General features: G+C 44.3%; 1 protein-coding gene across 1 annotated transcript in view; it reads right to left on the bottom strand.

Annotated features, from left to right (window-relative positions):
- Window positions 1-17348, bottom strand: part of zgc:171482 (zinc finger protein) — a 196593-nt gene that overhangs the window by 135124 nt on the left and 44121 nt on the right. The window contains exon 2 of the mRNA XM_046354205.1: window positions 849-953. Within this exon, the coding sequence (XP_046210161.1) occupies window positions 849-953 (105 nt within the window). The remainder of the gene's footprint in view (window positions 1-848; window positions 954-17348) is intronic.

Raw genomic sequence — 17348 nt, 5'->3', positions numbered from 1 at the left:
AACGGGAAATAAAAGAGGTAATGCTGGGGCTTAGTTTGAGAGGTACTAGGGACAAACACAAACACTCACGGCGATTTGAAAGTGCACTAAAGTGATGTGACGGACAGAGGAGCTGGGAGGCAGGGAGACAGGGAGGCGGGCAGGCAGGCTGGGAGGGAGGCAGGGAGGCAGCGAGGCAGGCAGGCAGGCAGGCAGGCAGGCAGGCAGGCAGGCAGGCAGGCAGGCAGGCAGGCAGGCAGGCAGGCAGGCAGGCAGGCAGGCAGGCAGGCAGGCAAGCAGGGAGAAGATGGTATTTGACTCCCATGGGGAAAGATCTAACGAGGGCAGTGGAGCAGCAAGACTGGACTGGACACAGGCATGTTATCACCCACTCACAGCACTCCGTTCATCCATCCATCCATCCATCCATCCATCTGGCACTATGGCCGTGTCGAAATCTGTCTTGTATACTACTGACTAAAACTTCATACTACGTAATATTTAAAACATACTGTTCAGTTAAAATATATGCAGTTAGCAACAAATATCAACATACTAGACTCACCCATCCTCTAATGTGCAATTGTATTGTTTTCCGCCATTTGATGAGCCGAAAAGAGTATTACATTATCTCTCTCTCCCTCTCATGGTAACTCCCTGCACCACGCCCCCCCCTCCTGATTACCCCACACCCATACCCTCTGTCCTCCTCCTCTATCTCAGGCCTCTTCCCCTCTATCTCTTTCCGTTTGGTGGTGCGTGCATATGTATGAGCGTGTGTGTGTGTGTTTGTGTGTGTTCGTGCATGTGTGCGTGGTTTGTGTGTGTGTATGAGTGTGTGTGTGCGTGTGTGTGTGATGTAGACTCACCTCATAGTGTGCTGTGCGTTGCGACTCGGAGATGAGCTGGGCGTTACAGATGTTGCAGTAACTCTCTGTGAACAGTCCTCCTTCCACCACCCCTGCCGACTTCATCTGAAGACATGCACACATAGAATAAACATACACACTTAAACCAATGTATCACCTTGTTAGGATACAGTGCATATGCAGTCAGAATACACCAAATCTGAATACTCTAAAACAAATCTAGTAGACTTGTCAGCTCTGAAAATCCACCAGAAAGTGACAGAGGTCAAGTTACCTAAGTCAGGATCTATTTTATCAAAATGATATTTTTTTTGCGGCAATGACAAGGTACAGTATGTATTGATGGAAAGACCTATGAGACAGGTGAAGTAGGGTAAAGTTTAAAACAATGACAAGCATCATTAAACTCCTGAGCGAACATATGCCAATCAAAGCATCTCTCATATTCTGTAGTTAAATAACTTTCATGTATTATTGATTGACAGGTTAGATCCAACCAACCTGCAAATTAAACATGATCATTTCATCTCCACATTAATTAAGATGACATCACGACTGATAGAACATCATAATCTGCCCAAATATCTCCACTCCCACTGTGGGTATAACATGTTGCATGGAGGTTTGTCTGAGTAGACTGACTCGTTTATGAAGGCAATCGGTGATGAGATTAATTAAATGATAGTGGGACAGAGGGGGGGCAGAGACAAAGAGAGAGATGGGGGAGCGGGGAGATGGGGAGAGAGAGGGGGAGGGGGAGCGGGGAGATGGGGAGAGAGAGAGGGGGAGATGGGGAGAGAGAGAGGGAAAGAAAGACATGATCATTACCATCTTTATCTCACTTCACTTTAGCAACAGTGGTTTTGTCATTCATGCTAATAAAGCTTATCTGAATCTGAATATAAGAGAGAGAAAAAGAGAGAGGAGAGAAGAGAAAGAGAAAGAGAGAGAGAGAGAGAAAGAGGAGGGAGGGAAAGAGAGACAGAGGGGAGTTGCCCCCAACGACCTTGTCACAAATTAACTATTAAGAAGGCACACCTGTTAATTGAAATGCATTACAGGTGACTGACTACCTCATAAAGCTGGTTGAGATAATGCCAAGAGTGTGCAAAGTTGTCATGAAGGCAAAGGGTGGCTACTTTGAAGAATCATAAATAAATTCCATACATGTTATTTCTTAGCAGTGATGTCTTCACTATTATTCTACATTGTAGAAAATAGTAAAAATAAAGAAAAACCCTTGAATAAGTAGGTGTTTTAAAACTTTTGACCGGTAGTGTATGTTTGGATGAATACTAGCAAAGCCACTACACAACACAACAATACATTAATTACACTATAATGGTGACAAACGGTGCCAACAACCTCTTAGGTCCTACATAAAGTTTCCCCAACAGCACAGCTTTCTTTTCAGCACCATGGAGTGAATCCTTACCACTGCTACACCTGGCTCTCAGCAGAGCCTTGTCTGGCAGCAAAACAGTTAATTCAGCCTCATTTTCTGCCTTTAAAAAAAAACATTGCTGATATGGCTGAACCGCTTAAACAAATGTTGTTTCTACTGACAATTGAGATGTACAAACTATGGTATAAGGGAACAATGAGCGGATAAGAGGCAATCCTGTAACAGCTTTCTTCCGTCGAAGGAGAGGAGGACCAAAATGCAGCGTGGTTAGAGTTCATGTTTTTTTAATAAGAAAAACTAAACAAGAACACAAATACAAAATAACAAATGTAGCAAAACCGAAACAGTCCTATCTGGTGCAGAGAACACAAAGACAGGAAACAACTACCCACAAAACCCAAAACAAAACAGGCTACCTAAATATGGTTCCCAATCAGAGACAATGACTAACACCTGCCTCTGATTGAGAACCATGTCAGTCCAAACATAGAGCTAGACAAACTAGACATACAACATAGAATGCCCACCTAGCTCACGCCCTGACCAACACTAAAACAAGGAAAACACACTATGGTCAGAACGTGACAAATCCATAATTTCCATGAAGACATTAATGAGCGAGCTAGGACACACATAGTAAATATAACTATGTGTTCATAACTTTTGCAATGTACATAATTCAGAACATGTGACGTTCTTACAGTTTTCTCCCTGTACACCAAGTCAGAACCGTAGGATAAATAAAAGGGGCATATATGCAGACAATTCCCTGAAGGACACTTCGCCACTGCTGGGAATACAGATATGCATCTGTTGGTCACAGATACCTTACAATAAAAAGTAGGGGTGTGGATCAGAAAACCTGATAGTATCTGGTGTGAACATACTTTTCATGAAATAAAAATAAAAATCTATTTAAATGACAGGTTGTAATGCAACAAAATAGGAAAAATGCCAAGGGGGGTGAATACTTTCACAAGGCACTGTACATGCTAATTGCCGCACACCAGTAAAGATGACTCTTTAATTGGTTAAATAACAACTATAACAGGATTCTGTTTCAAGAACACTTCAAGAGAGCAACTCCTGACTGAACCGTCACACACTTGCACGCACGCACATCTGGGCATGAGAAGGCAGGCACACGCACATCCGGACATGAGAAGGCAGCACACGCACATCCGGGCATGAGAAGGCAGGCACACGCACACACGCATACATGCACGCACATCCGGGCATGAGAAGGCAGGCACACGCACATCCGGGCATGAGAAGGCAGGCACACGCACACACGCATACATGCACGCACATCCGGGCATGAGAAGGCAGGCACACGCACACACGCATACATGCACGCACATCCGGGCATGAGAAGGCAGGCACACGCACATCCGGACATGAGAAGGCAGGCACATGCACATCCGGGCATGAGAAGGCAGGCACACGCACACACGCATACATGCACGCACATCCGGGCATGAGAAGGCAGGCACACGCACACACGCACACATGCACGCACATCCGGGCATGAGAAGGCAGGCACACGCACACACGCATACATGCACGCACATCCGGGCATGAGAAGGCAGGCACACGCACACACGCATACATGCACACACATCCGGGCATGAGAAGGCAGGCACACGTACATCCGAGCATGAGAAGGCAGGCACACGCACATCCGGGCATGAGAAGGCAGGCACACGTACATCCGGGCATGAGAAGGCAGGCACACGCACATCCGGGCATGAGAAGGCAGGCACACGCACATCCGGGCATGAGAAGGCAGGCACACGTATATCCGGGCATGAGAAGGCAGGCACGCGCACATCCGGGCATGAGAAGGCAGGCACACGCATACATGCACGCACATCCGGGCATGAGAAGGCAGGCACACGCACACACGCATACACTCACGCACATCCGGGCATGAGAAGGCAGGCACACGCACACACGCACACACGCATACATGCACGCACATCCGGGCATGAGAAGGCAGGCACACGCACACACGCATACATGCACGCACACACCTGACTATTTACCTTGCATTAAACTGGGTGCTGCTTTTGTTCTGCCTGATAAATGATACAAATGTAGCTGTTTTTTCCAACATGATGAAATATTCATAGATATTAAATATTTCATATTAATAACAGCGAGTGGCTACCCATGGTATGTTTAGTGGGTAGAAGAAACAGTGTTTCTTTAGAGAGTGGAGATGCACCGATTTATTCACTAGGGAGGTTCACACTCAGTATCTGTACTGTAGTACAAAACAAATACTGGCCATATCATTGCAAAAAGTGGTTGCCAAACTTGTTAACTTTGTGACCCATGGAAAATAAGTTTGCTGACACCACCAAATTATTTAGTTGAAAACAAATGTGTGGGTGTCGTAGAGATGTACTGATTCACCGATATGCATCGGTCCCCCTTTCAGATGTTTAAGATATGAATGTATCAGTCCGCAGGAGCCCAAACAGATCCAAATGTACCATGAATCGATCTTGAAATTGATTAAAACGTCACTAACTGCAGGTTCACTAACGTTTGATATAACTTTATTTCGCCCGCCCGAAAATACCTCTTATCTGTTGTGACTGAATTGATGCGTCCTCTCTGTCAGTGGCCTATTGAACTAAGCATGTAAATACGTATGACAGTCAGTCAGGTAACATGTGCAAACAGAGCGCAGCTGCTCGTGCCAACATGAGCCAATCCCTAATCTAATACACACATACATATCTGCGCGGCACCTTCAGCATTCAAAAGCTTGTAAAAAGTCTTTCGCAATGTCAAATTATAGGCTTTATTAGTTGGGTGATAACCGATGTAATTTGCTGGGTCATTGTTACCGAATGCGCTGTAGAAAATGTTGGTTTACCTGCAGAGTTGTGAAGGCTACCTGAGTGGACACAACTCACATCTTGCTGATTGGACATTGAACTGCTGATTGGGGTTTTCATTTGCCAGGTTCTCCAAATGAAACATTTTTGGAAGTTTTGCTTTAAACAGTCAATGCATTTGGTCATTTTTACATGAGCAGGGGTAATGTCGTAATTTCATAACAAGGACAGGAAAAATGTTGCGAGTTACACTGTAGGCATGGTCAGAGGTTGGAAGCAGGAGTAGAGCCCCCACAGAGTTCCAAACGGTCTAAACAATTAGCTTTTTAAACGTGGGTGAAATCCAAAACTGTGCTATATTATTTGGTCATAGCTTATTTCTAAAGGTAATATTGACATATGACTAGCTAAAAAAACTAACAATTATCTGCCAAAATGAGAAGATAATCAGTGAGCATCAGTGGTAGATGCTCAGTCTGCCCTATGGTGCCTGCCTACACACACACACACACACACACACACACACACACACACACACACACACACACACACACACACACACACACACACACACACACACACACACACACACACACACACACACACACACACACACACACACACACACACACACACACACACACAGTCTTGTGCAGCTAACCTTGTGGGGACACAAAATTCAGTTAAATTCAAAATCCTATTTTCCATAACCCCTAACCCTATACCTAACCCGTACTCTTACCCTAACCCTAACCTTAACTCAAAAACCTAACCTTGACCATAACCATAAACCTAAACCTAACCTTAGCTCCTAACCCTAACACTAATTCTAGCATTAATTCTAACCTTAAAACATAACACTAATTCTAACCTTAACCCTAAACACCCTAGAAATAGCATTTGACCTAATGCGGACCAACCAAATGTCCCAAGTTGGTCAACATTTTTTTGTTTATTATTCTTCTGGGGACTTCTGGTCCCCGACCACACACACACACACACACTTTTAAACAGTACTTGCAGTTGAAAGCATCTGGGTTCTATCCCCTATTGGTTCACAATTCTAAACTTTGGGGAAAGGGGAACAAAATCCAATAATAAATGTCAATCACCCTGCCAAACATTTTTGTAGCCGCTGCAGTGGTGGCGCTCTCCACTACCGGGGTGCTGAAATAGATTCCACAATACTCCGGCCCGATGAACTTGGTCCTGTCCATGTATACCTATTAGGTCAGTATTTCTGGGCGTTCAAATGTTTTTTCCTAGTTCCCTGTTGTTTTGTATGCTTCACATATGTGTCCTTTCACTACAGTGGAGAGCCGGAGTGTTGTTGTTTCGGGATAACGTTAGCTAGATAAGTAGCTAGCATTTGGAACAAAGTATTTGGAAAAAACTTGAGTTAACCATAGGCCTAAGCAATTATCAATTGAAGAGTCGCCTGAGGTTTGAGAGGAATGGCAGATGCAGTAGCGGAATACAGTGCTGAGGCAGAGGACTGACAATGAGGACGACTGGCTAGCTACTACTCTGAACTGTGTATAGTGAGCTTTCTGGCGCCCAGAGCTGCCGAGGCATCATCCAAGAGGGTTCCATACATTGCGAAGGAGAAGTCCAGTGGCTACAAGACTCAGGCTGGTTCCCAGATTAGCCCTCAACAAGATCATCACCAGACTCCATCTTCATCAACCATCTCCCTGACCACCTTTCTCTGATCAAGCCATGAAGTGTCCCTCTCAATATTTGCAGGATGCACTCGAAGACCTGGCCTCTTTTCGTTTAGTTTGCTTTTGATGCACGTTGAGATTGTTATGAAAAGAGCTATAGAAATCAAAACAATCATTGCACCAAAGATAGTTTATTTTGTTGAGTAGAGCAAAATGCTCTGACACGCACACTGAAAAAATGTATATAGCAAAAGCAGTGTGCAGGTTTATTTTTTCTTTCATGTTATCTGATTGTTACCATGCACCTGCAACAAGATGATGCTCAGATGTGTGAGTGTATTTTTTAATGTTGAAATTTTGAAAGTAAAACACACCAACAGTCGATGCACCCGATATCAAATTTTATTGAATTTTTTCAAAAAAGAAACACTTTTCAATGAAGACTTCACTAAAATCAGTACAAAATTAATAAATAATTGCTATAAATAAAATACATACAAAATATATAAAACTACTCCTTAATCATGACCTCTAAAATGTCCATCGGGCATACCTCCCTGGCAGTCACCACCTTCTCCCACTCCTTCTCCAGTGTCCACATTTGGACCCTTATGAAGGGGATAGGAGCCCACATCTGCACCTAGGGATAATTAGGAGATGATGACCGGTGGGGTGATGGAGTGGCAGCCACCCAGCGCCTCATGCATCACAGCATACCACTTCCAGGATGCGTCAGTGGACTAACCCAGTGCTGACTCTGGTGGGGGGAGCTTTCAACTCCTGAACAATATGGAATACTTGCAGCTTAATAACATGTCCAGTACCAGTCAAAAGTTTGGACAAACCTATTCATTCAAGGGTTATTCTTTATTTGTATTAGGTTTTACATTGTAGACAAATAATGAAGACTGGCTGCTTTTCCTTCACTTTGTGGACCAACTCACCCCAAATTGGGTTGAGGTGAGGTGATTGTGGAGGCCAGGTCATCTGATGCAGAACTCCATCACTCTCTTTCTTGATCAAATAGCTCTTACACATCCTGGAGGTGTGTTGGGTCATTGTCCTGTTGAAAAACAAATTATAGTCCCACTAAGCGTTAACCAGATGGGATGGCGTATTGCTGCAGAATGTGGTAGCCATGCTGGTTAGGTGTGCCTTGAATGATACATAAATCACTGACAGTGTCACCAGCAAAGCACCCCAACACCATCACATCTCCTCATCCACGCCTATGGTGGGAACCACACATGCTGAGATCATCTGTTCACCTACTCTGTGTCTCGCAAAGACACAGTGGTTGGAACCACACATCTCAAATTTGGACACCTCAGACCAAAAGGACAGATCTCCACTGGTCCATCATGTTTCTTGGCCCAAGCAAGACTCTTCTTCTTGGTGTCCTTTAGTACTCCTCTGAACAGTTGATGTTGAGATGTGTCTGTTACTTGAACTCTGTGAAGCATTTACTTGGTCTTCAAGTTCTGAGGCTGTTAACTCCAATGAACATATCCACTGCAGTATTTTTTTATTTATTTTATTTAACCTTTTTTTAAACTAGGCAAGTCAGTTATGAACAAATTCTTATTTACAATGACGGCCTACCAAAAGGCCTCCCGCGGGGACAGGGGCTGGGATTACAAATAAAAAATTAACTACAAATATAGGACAAAACATACATCAAGACAAGAGACATCACAACACTAGATAAAGAGAGACCTAAGACAACAACATAGCATGGCAGCAACACATAATAACACAGCATTGTTGTAGCAACACAACATGGCAACAGAACAACATGGTAGCAGTACAAAACATGGTACAAACGTTATTAGGCACAGACAACAGCACAAAGGGCAAGAAGGAAGAGACAACAATGCATCACCTGAAGCAGCCACATCTGTCAGTAAGTGTCCATCATTGAGTCTTTGAATGAAGAGATGGAGATAAAACTGTCGGGTTCGAGTGTTTGTTGCAGCTTGTTCCAGTCGTTAGCTGCAGCGAACTGAAAAGAGGAGCGACCCAGGGGTGTGTGTGCTTTGGGGACCTTTAACAGAATGTGACTGGCAGAACGAGGGTTTTATGTGGAGGATGAGGGCTGCAGTAGGTATCTCAGATAGGGGGGAGTGAGCACTAAGAGGGTTTTATAAATATACAACAACCAGTGGGTCTTGCGACAGGTATACAGAGATGACCAGTTTACAGAAGAGTATAGAGTGCAGTGATGTGTCCTATAAGGGACATTTGGTAGCAAATCTGATGGCTGAATGGTAAAGAACATCCAGCCGAATCAGGGTTAGTTTGGCAGCTGAGATAAAAGAGGAACGACTACGATAGAGGAAACCAAGTCTAGATTTAACTTTAGTCTGCAGCTTTGATATGTGTTGAGAGAAGGACAGTGCCATACTCCCAAGTACTTGTATGAGGTGACTACCTCAAGCTCTAAACCCCCAGAGGTAGTGATCACACTGGTGGGGAGAGGGGCATTCTGCTTAACAAGCCACATTACCTTTGTTTTGGAGGTGTTCAGAACAAGGTTAATTAAGGGCAGTGAAAGCTTGTTGGACACTAAGAAAACTTTTTTGTAGAGTGTTTAAAACAAAACCCGGAAGGGGCCAGCTGAGTATAAGATTGTACCATCTGGATATAAATGCATGAGAGAGCTTCCTACTGCCTCAGCTATGTTGTTGTCGTTACTCATTGTGTATTTATTATCACTTTTTCATTACTTTCATATTATTTCTCTATTTTCTTACTATTACCATTGTTGGGAAGGGCATTTCACTGTTAGTCTACACCTGTTGTTTACGAAGCATGACGAGAAAAAATGTATTTGATTTTCCGACACTTACTTTGTCCATATAAACCATTGCACTGTTCACTCACTCACTCACTCACTCACTCACTCACTCACTCACTCACTCACTCACTCACTCACTCACTCACTCACACACACATACACACACACGCCCACAAATTGAAACTGACTCATTCATACACACACACTCACATAAAATCATCATATACAGTGCAATCGGAAAGTATTCAGACCCCTTGACTGTTGATACATTTGGTTATGTTACAGCCTTATTCTAAAATGGATTAAATTGTTTTCAACCTCATCAATCTACACATTATAATGTCAAACCTAAAAACAGGTTTTTAGAAATGTTTGCACATTTATATAAATAAAAACCCTGAAATATCACATGTATATAAGTATTTAGACAATTTACTCAGTACTTTGTTGAAGCGCCTTTGACAGCAATTACAGCCTCGGATTTTCTTGGGTATGAAGCCACAAGCTTGGCACACATGTATTTGGGGACATTCTCCCATTCGTCTCTGCAGATCCTCTCAAGCTCTGTCAGGTTGGATGGGGAGCGTCGCTGCACAGCTATCTTCAGGTCTCTCCAGAGATGTTCAATCTCGTTCAAGTCCGGGCTCTGGTGCCAGGTTTCCTCCAGACATGACGCTTTGCATTCAGACCAAATAGTTCAATCTTGGTTTCATCAGATCAGAGAATCTTGTATCTCATGGTCTGAGAGTCATTTAGGTACCTTTTGGCAAACTCCAAGCGGGCTGTCATGTCCCTTTCTAAAATGTCAAAAACTTGTTTTCGCTTTGTCATTATAGGGTATTGTGAAAAAATGATATTTAATCAATTTTAGAATAAGGCTGAAACTTAACAAAATGTGGAAAAGGTCAAGGGGTCTGAATACTTTTCGAATGCACTGTATGCTGCTGCTACTCTTTTTATCATGTATCCTGATGCCGAGTCACCTTACCCCAATACACATCTACGCCCACCACTCCAGTATTCCTGCACATTGTAAATATGGTATTGGAACTGACCCTGAAACTTGTGTTTCCTTGTTCTACGTTACTTTTTTATACGACTACTGATGTTGATTCCTGCATTGTTGGGAAAGAACTTGTTAGAAAGGCATTTCACTCTATTTGTGCACGTGGCATCAGTGTTTTCTTCTCCCGGTACCTGATCAATTATTTTTAACAACCTTGTCGTAGCCGTCCTTGTCGTTCCCTGAATCCGTTTCAATCGTGCAAGTTGTCCGACCATGTTTTTTCCTGGTGAACTTCACATTCACAAAATAGTCCTCACTATCCATTTTTCTTGTTGTTTTCTTCGAGGAATCCTTCCTTCCTGGGTTTGGGCACCAATTTTGTGGTGTTTAAATCTGTAAATCTTTGAAACAGTACTTGCAGTTGAAAATAATCTGGGTTTTATTCCTTATTCGTTTACCATTCTAAACTTTGGGGATAGGGAAGTGGAACAAATTCCAATCATAGATGCCATTCATCCTGTCAGCCCTTTCCACACAGGTGTGTGGCATCTCCTCTTAATGAGGGCTGTTGGGGGCTGGGCGTGCCCGTTGCAGTGGTGGAACTCTCTACTGGGGGGCTGAAATAAGTTTAACATAGGGCGTTGGTATTCATTTTCCAAACATACAACCAAACATATAAAACAATGTCCCTAGCAAAAGCCCAAGAGAAACTGTTGCAGAAATACAACTCAGTGAACCCTAGTTGTAAGAGTGAGAGAGCGAGAGAGATGAGAGAGCATGAGGAAGAGTGAGGGAGAGAGGAGATAGAGAAGTGAGTGAGAGAGAGAAAGAGAAAGAGAGAGAGAGAGAGAGAGAGAGAGAGAGAGAGAGAGAGAGAGAGAGAGAGAGAGAGAGAGAGAGAGAGAGAGAGAGAACAGCAGGTTGTAGTGAAGCCTTTATGTTTTCAATCAGTCCTCTCTCCTTTTCTTTCTTTAATCATCCCTCCATCCTCTCCTCCACCCCCCTCCTACACTCCATCTATCACTGTTGAAGGGTGTGTGCGTATGTGTGTGTGCGTGTGTTTGTGTGTCCTGCTGACCCAATCAGCACACACCCTGCTGGGTAACCATAGTAATGGAAGAAGCAGAAAGAACATCAAATCTGCATGTGCATCTGCATTTCCTCTCCTCCTCCCTCCTTTCCTCTCCCTCATCCTCCCATCCTAACCCTGCTCAGTGCTGTAATCAAAGGTAGACTGTGAGCATCCAGTCCTCAAAGGAAAAAGAGGAGAATGAAAGAAAAGTCAGAGTAAAGAGATGCACATGAATATGTTAGCTCTGCAGGTGGCCCACTTTGTACTAATAAAGTCAACATGAGTTCAACAGGAAGGATGGTCTGAATGTAACCTCTTAAATGTGTTGTTTTACAGGGTCAGCCATAGCCATGTTTGGTAGGTTACTTTTTCACTGTCCAAAATTAGAATCAGTCATTTTACTTTTTGATTACCCCCAAACTCTGTAACGTAATCTGATTACTTTTACTTTCTTTTAAATGACTTTCCCTTTTAAGAAGTGCAGGTTAGTAGCTGGCACAGCCACAAAGTCACACAATCTGATTTTAAACCTTACCTTAGCCACACTGCTAATCCTAATGCCTAAGCCTAACCTTAAAGTAAGACCAAAAAGCACATTTTTGTTTTGATACATTTTTACAATATAGTCACCTCTCTCTGTCTCTCTCTCTCTCTCTCTCTCTCTCTCTCTCTCTCTCTCTCTCTCTCTCAAAGCCAGTGTGTGGGCTGGATTTTAAATAACAGACTAATTAGCTGCATGACAATGTTTTCGTTTAATGATTACATTAAAAGCATTCTTTGCAAAAAAACACATCTTCCTCTCACTCTTCTTCAATCAAACACTTTTTTCTCACACAGAGCTTTTCACTCCCACCTGTCAGCAAAAGCCAATTGTCTCCACACTTTAATTTGGACTTTTTCTCGCTCATTCTTTATACCCGTCTCTCTCAATCTTTTGACAAAACCGAACTTTCATCATACTTTTGAAGAACCTCTGTCTGTCCAATCTATCGCCATCCCTCCCTCTTTAATTTGTTGTCTATACTATTAATATGATATGAGCCTCGGCTGTAGACGATGGCTGGAAGTCATCTAATAAGTAATGGACTCATATATATAATGGGCGAAAGAAGAAGCCTAGGCTTAATAACCTAAACTATGCCGAAGACAGGACAACTAGCTACTGCCACATTGTACAACATACATATCACTCAGATTACAGGACTGGGAAGACAGGTACAATTTGTAACCTTGGACATTTGCCACAATGTCGACGCTGGTGGCAGTGAGAGTAATTGCATGCCTGCACTTGAACGCGCTTTATATCATTCACCATACTCTGAGTAATACTTCCGGCGCCGACAGAGATGGCCGCCTCGCTTCGCGTTCCTAGGAAACTATGCAGTTTTTTTTTTTTACGTGTTATTTCTTACATTAGTACCCCAGGTCATCTTAGGTTTCATTACATACAGTCGAGAAGAACTACTGAATATAAGATCAGCGTCAACTCACCATCAGTACGACCAAGAATATGTTTTCCGCGACGCGGATCCTGTGTTCTGCCTTACAAACAGGACAACAGAATGGATCGCATGCAGCGACCCAAGAAAACGACTCCGAAAAAGTGGGAAACGTAGCGGTCTTCTGGTCAGACTCCGAACAAGGGCACATCGCGCACCACTCCCCAGCATTCTTCTTGCCAATGTCCAGTCTCTTGACAACAAGGTTGACGAAATCCGAGCAAGGGGGCATTCCAGAGGGACATCAGAGACTGCAACGTTCTCTGCTTCACGGAAACATGGCTTACTGGGAAGACGCTATCCGATGCGGTGCAGCCAACGGGTTTCTCCACGCATCGCGCTGACAGAAACAAACATCTTTCTTGTAAGAAGAGTGGCGGGGGCGTATGCCTCATGACTAACGAGACATGGTGTGATGAAGGAAACATACAGGAACTCAAATCCTTCTGTTCACCTGATTTAGAATTCCTCACAATCAAATGTAGAGCGCATTATCTTCCAAGAGAATTATCTTCGATTATAATCACAGCCGTATATATCCCCCACCCAAGCAGACACATCGATGGCTCTGAACTAACTTTATTTAACTCTTTGCAAACTGGAAACCATTTATCCGGAAGCTGCATTCATTGTAGCTGGGGATTTTAACAATGCTAATCTGAAAACAAGACTCCCTAAATTTTATCAGCATATCGATTGCGCAACCAGGGGTGGTAAAACCTTGGATCATTGTTACTCTAACTTCCGCGACGCATATAAGGCCCTGCCCCGCCCCCCTTTCGGAAAAGCTGACCACGACTCCATTTTGTTGATCCCTGCCTACAGGCAGAAACTAAAACAAGAGGCTCCCACGCTGAGGTCTGTCCAACGCTGGTCAGACCAAGCTGACTCCACACTCCAAGACTGCTTCCATCACGTGGACTGGGACATGTTTCGTATTGCGTCAGATAAAAATATTGACGAATACGCTGATTCGGTGTGCGAGTTCATTAGAACGTGCGTCAAAGATGTCGTTCCCATAGCAACGATAAAAACATTCCCTAACCAGAAACCGTGGATTGATGGCAGCATCCGCGTGAAACTGAAAGCACGAACCACTGCTTTTAATCAGGGCAAGGTGTCTGGCAACATGACCGAATACAAAACAGTGCAGCTATTCCCTCCGCAAGGCTATTAAACAAGCTAAGCGTCAATACAGAGACAAAGTGGAATCTCAATTCAACGGCTCAGACACAAGAGGCATGTGGCAGGGTCTACAGTCAATCACGGACTACAAGAAGAAACCCAGCCAAAGTCACGGACCAGGATGTCTTGCTCCCAGGCAGACTAAATAACTTTTTTGCCCGCTTTGAGGACAACACAGTGCCACTGACACGGCCTGCAACGAAAACATGCGGTCTCTCCTTCACTGCAGCTGAGGTGAGTAAGACATTTAAACGTGTTAACCCTCGCAAGGCTGCAGGCCCAGACGGCATCCCCAGCCGCGCCCTCAGAGCATGCGCAGACCAGCTGGCCGGTGTGTTTACGGACATATTCAATCAATCCCTATACCTGTCATGTATTGTAATGTATTGTCATGTCTTGTCCCTGTGCTTTCTCTTCTCTTCGTTTCCCCCTGCTGTCGTATTAGGTTTCTTTCTCTCTCTCTATCGTTCCGTTTCTGCTCCCAGCTGTTCCTCATTCTCCTAACGACCTCGTTTACTCTCTCACACCTGTCCCCTATTTTGCCCTCTGATTAGGTCCCTATTTCTCTCTCGGTTTCTGCCTCTGTCCTTGTCGGATTCTTGTTTGCTGTTTGCTGTGTCCTTGTTCCGTCCTGTCGTGTTTTGCCTTTTCATCAGATGCTGCGTGTGAGCAGGTGTCTCGTTCCGCTACGGCCCGCGCCTACCCGAAGGGACCTGCAGTCTGTTGCCGCTTATCCTGCAATTCTCCTCAACAACTATAGAGGATTTATGTTTTCCCTGTTTGGACATTTCCTGTAAAGGATTAAGGATTATGTTTTCTCTGGTTGGACTTTAATAAACTCGTTTTCTGTTAAGTCGCTTTTGGGTCCTCACTCACCTGCATAACAGAAGAATCCGACCAAGAATGGACCCGGCGACTACGGATCCTCGCTACTCAGCCGTCGAGGTCCAGGGAGCGATGCTCGGCAGACACAAGCAGGAATTGTCTGCTGCTCGGCATGCCGTTGAGACCCTGGCCGCTCAGGTCTCCGACCTCTCAAAACAGTTTCACAATCTCCGTCTCGATCCACCTGCTACTTCCTGGGCTTCCGAGTCTCCGGAGCCCAGAATTAACCTCTTAGGCCGACCCACACCGCATTCGGTCGCGTAATCATAGCCTCAAGCTCATTACCATAACGCAACGTTAGCGATTTCTAAAAATCGCAAATGAAATGAAATAAATATGCCTGTTCTCAAGCTTATCCTTTTCTTAACAATCCTGTCGTCTCAGATTTTCAAAATATGCTTTAGAACCAGAGAAAATCAATAATTTGTGTAAGAGTGGTGATAGCTAGCTTAGCATTTAGCGTTAGCATTTAGCACGCAACATATTCACAAAAACCAGCAAAGGGATCAAATAAAATAATTTACCTTTGAAGAACTTCAGATGTTTCAATGAGGAGACTCTCAGTTACATAGCAGATGTCCAGTTTTTCCTGAAAGATGCTTGTGTAGGACACAACGTTCCGTTTTGTTACTATGCATTTGGCTACCGAAACTAACCGAAAATTCAGTCACCTACACGTCAAACTTTTTTCCGAATTAACTCCATAATATCGACTGAAACATGGAAAACGTTGTTTGAATCAATCCTCAAGGTGTTTTGTCATATATCTCTTCATTGAAATGCCATTCCTGGAAGCCTGCATTGTTCTCAGATTCGGATGGAAAAATACTGGTAGGTGACTTTTGCGCACCAATTTCCACACAGACACTGTGCGGGACCCCTGGTAAATGTAGTCTCTTATGGTCAATCTTCCAATGATATGCCTACAAATATGTCACAATGCTGCAGACACCTTGGGGAAACGATAGAAAGTGTCCGTTCATTCCTGTCGCATTCACAGCCATATAAGGCGATCATGGAAAACGTGCCATCAGAAATCCTGTTGATTTCCTGGTCGCTCAAACATCTTGGTTTTGCCTGTAGCTTTTGTTCTAAGGCACTCACAGTGAAAATCTTTGCAGTTCTGGAAACGTCAGAGTGTCTTCTTTCCAAAACTATCAATTCCAAGCATAGTCGAGCATCTTTTCGTGACAAAATATTGCGCTAAAAACGGGCACGTCTTTTTATCCAAAAATGAAATACTGCCCCTAGAGTCTTAAGAGGTTAATAACCCACCGTGTTACTCTGGGCAGCCCACTGAATGCCGCTCGTTTCTCACCCAGTGTGATATTGTGTTCTCTCTCCAGTCCAACACATACTCAAGGGGTAGAGCTCGTATCGCCTACGTCATATCTCTCCTTACTGGACGGGCTCATGAGTGGGGCACGGCAATCTGGGAGGCAAGGGCTGAGTGTACTAACGAGTATCAGAACTTTAAAGAGGAGATGATACGGGTTTTTGATCGTTCAGTGTTTGGGAAAGAGGCTTCCAGGGCCCTGGCTTCCCTATGTCAAGGTGATCGATCCATAACGGATTACTCTATAGAGTTTCGCACTCTTGCTGCCTCCAGTGACTGGAACGAGCCGGCGTTGCTCGCTCGTTTTTTTGGAGGGTCTCCACGCTGAGGTTAAGGATGAGATTCTCTCCCGGGAGGTTCCTTCCAGCGTGGATTCTTTGATTGAACTCGCCATCCGCATAGAACGACGGGTAGATCTTCGTCACCGAGCTCGTGGAAGAGAGCTCGCGTTAACAGTGTCCCCCCTCTCCGCATCACTACCATCTCCCCCCACTGGCTCAGGTGTTGAGCCCATGCAGCTGGGGGGTATTCGCATCTCGACTAAGGAGAGGGAACGGAGAATCACCAACCGCCTCTGTCTCTATTGCGGTTCCGCTGGACATTTTGTCATTTCATGTCCAGTAAAAGCCAGAGCTCATCAGTAAGCGGAGGGCTACTGATAAGCGCTACTAGACGGTCCTCTCCGTCAAGTACCTGTTCTACCTTGTCGGTCCATCTACGCTGGACCGGTTCGGCAGCTTCCTGCAGTGCCTTGATAGACTCTGGGGCTGAGGGCTGTTTTATGGACGAAGCCTGGGCTCGG

This window comes from Oncorhynchus gorbuscha, linkage group LG06 (assembly GCF_021184085.1).
Source record: "Oncorhynchus gorbuscha isolate QuinsamMale2020 ecotype Even-year linkage group LG06, OgorEven_v1.0, whole genome shotgun sequence".
In the NCBI taxonomy this organism is placed as follows: Eukaryota; Metazoa; Chordata; class Actinopteri; order Salmoniformes; family Salmonidae; genus Oncorhynchus; species Oncorhynchus gorbuscha.
The sequence above is the reverse complement of the archived record's forward strand: the minus strand, read 5'-3'. Positions and strand labels throughout refer to the sequence as shown.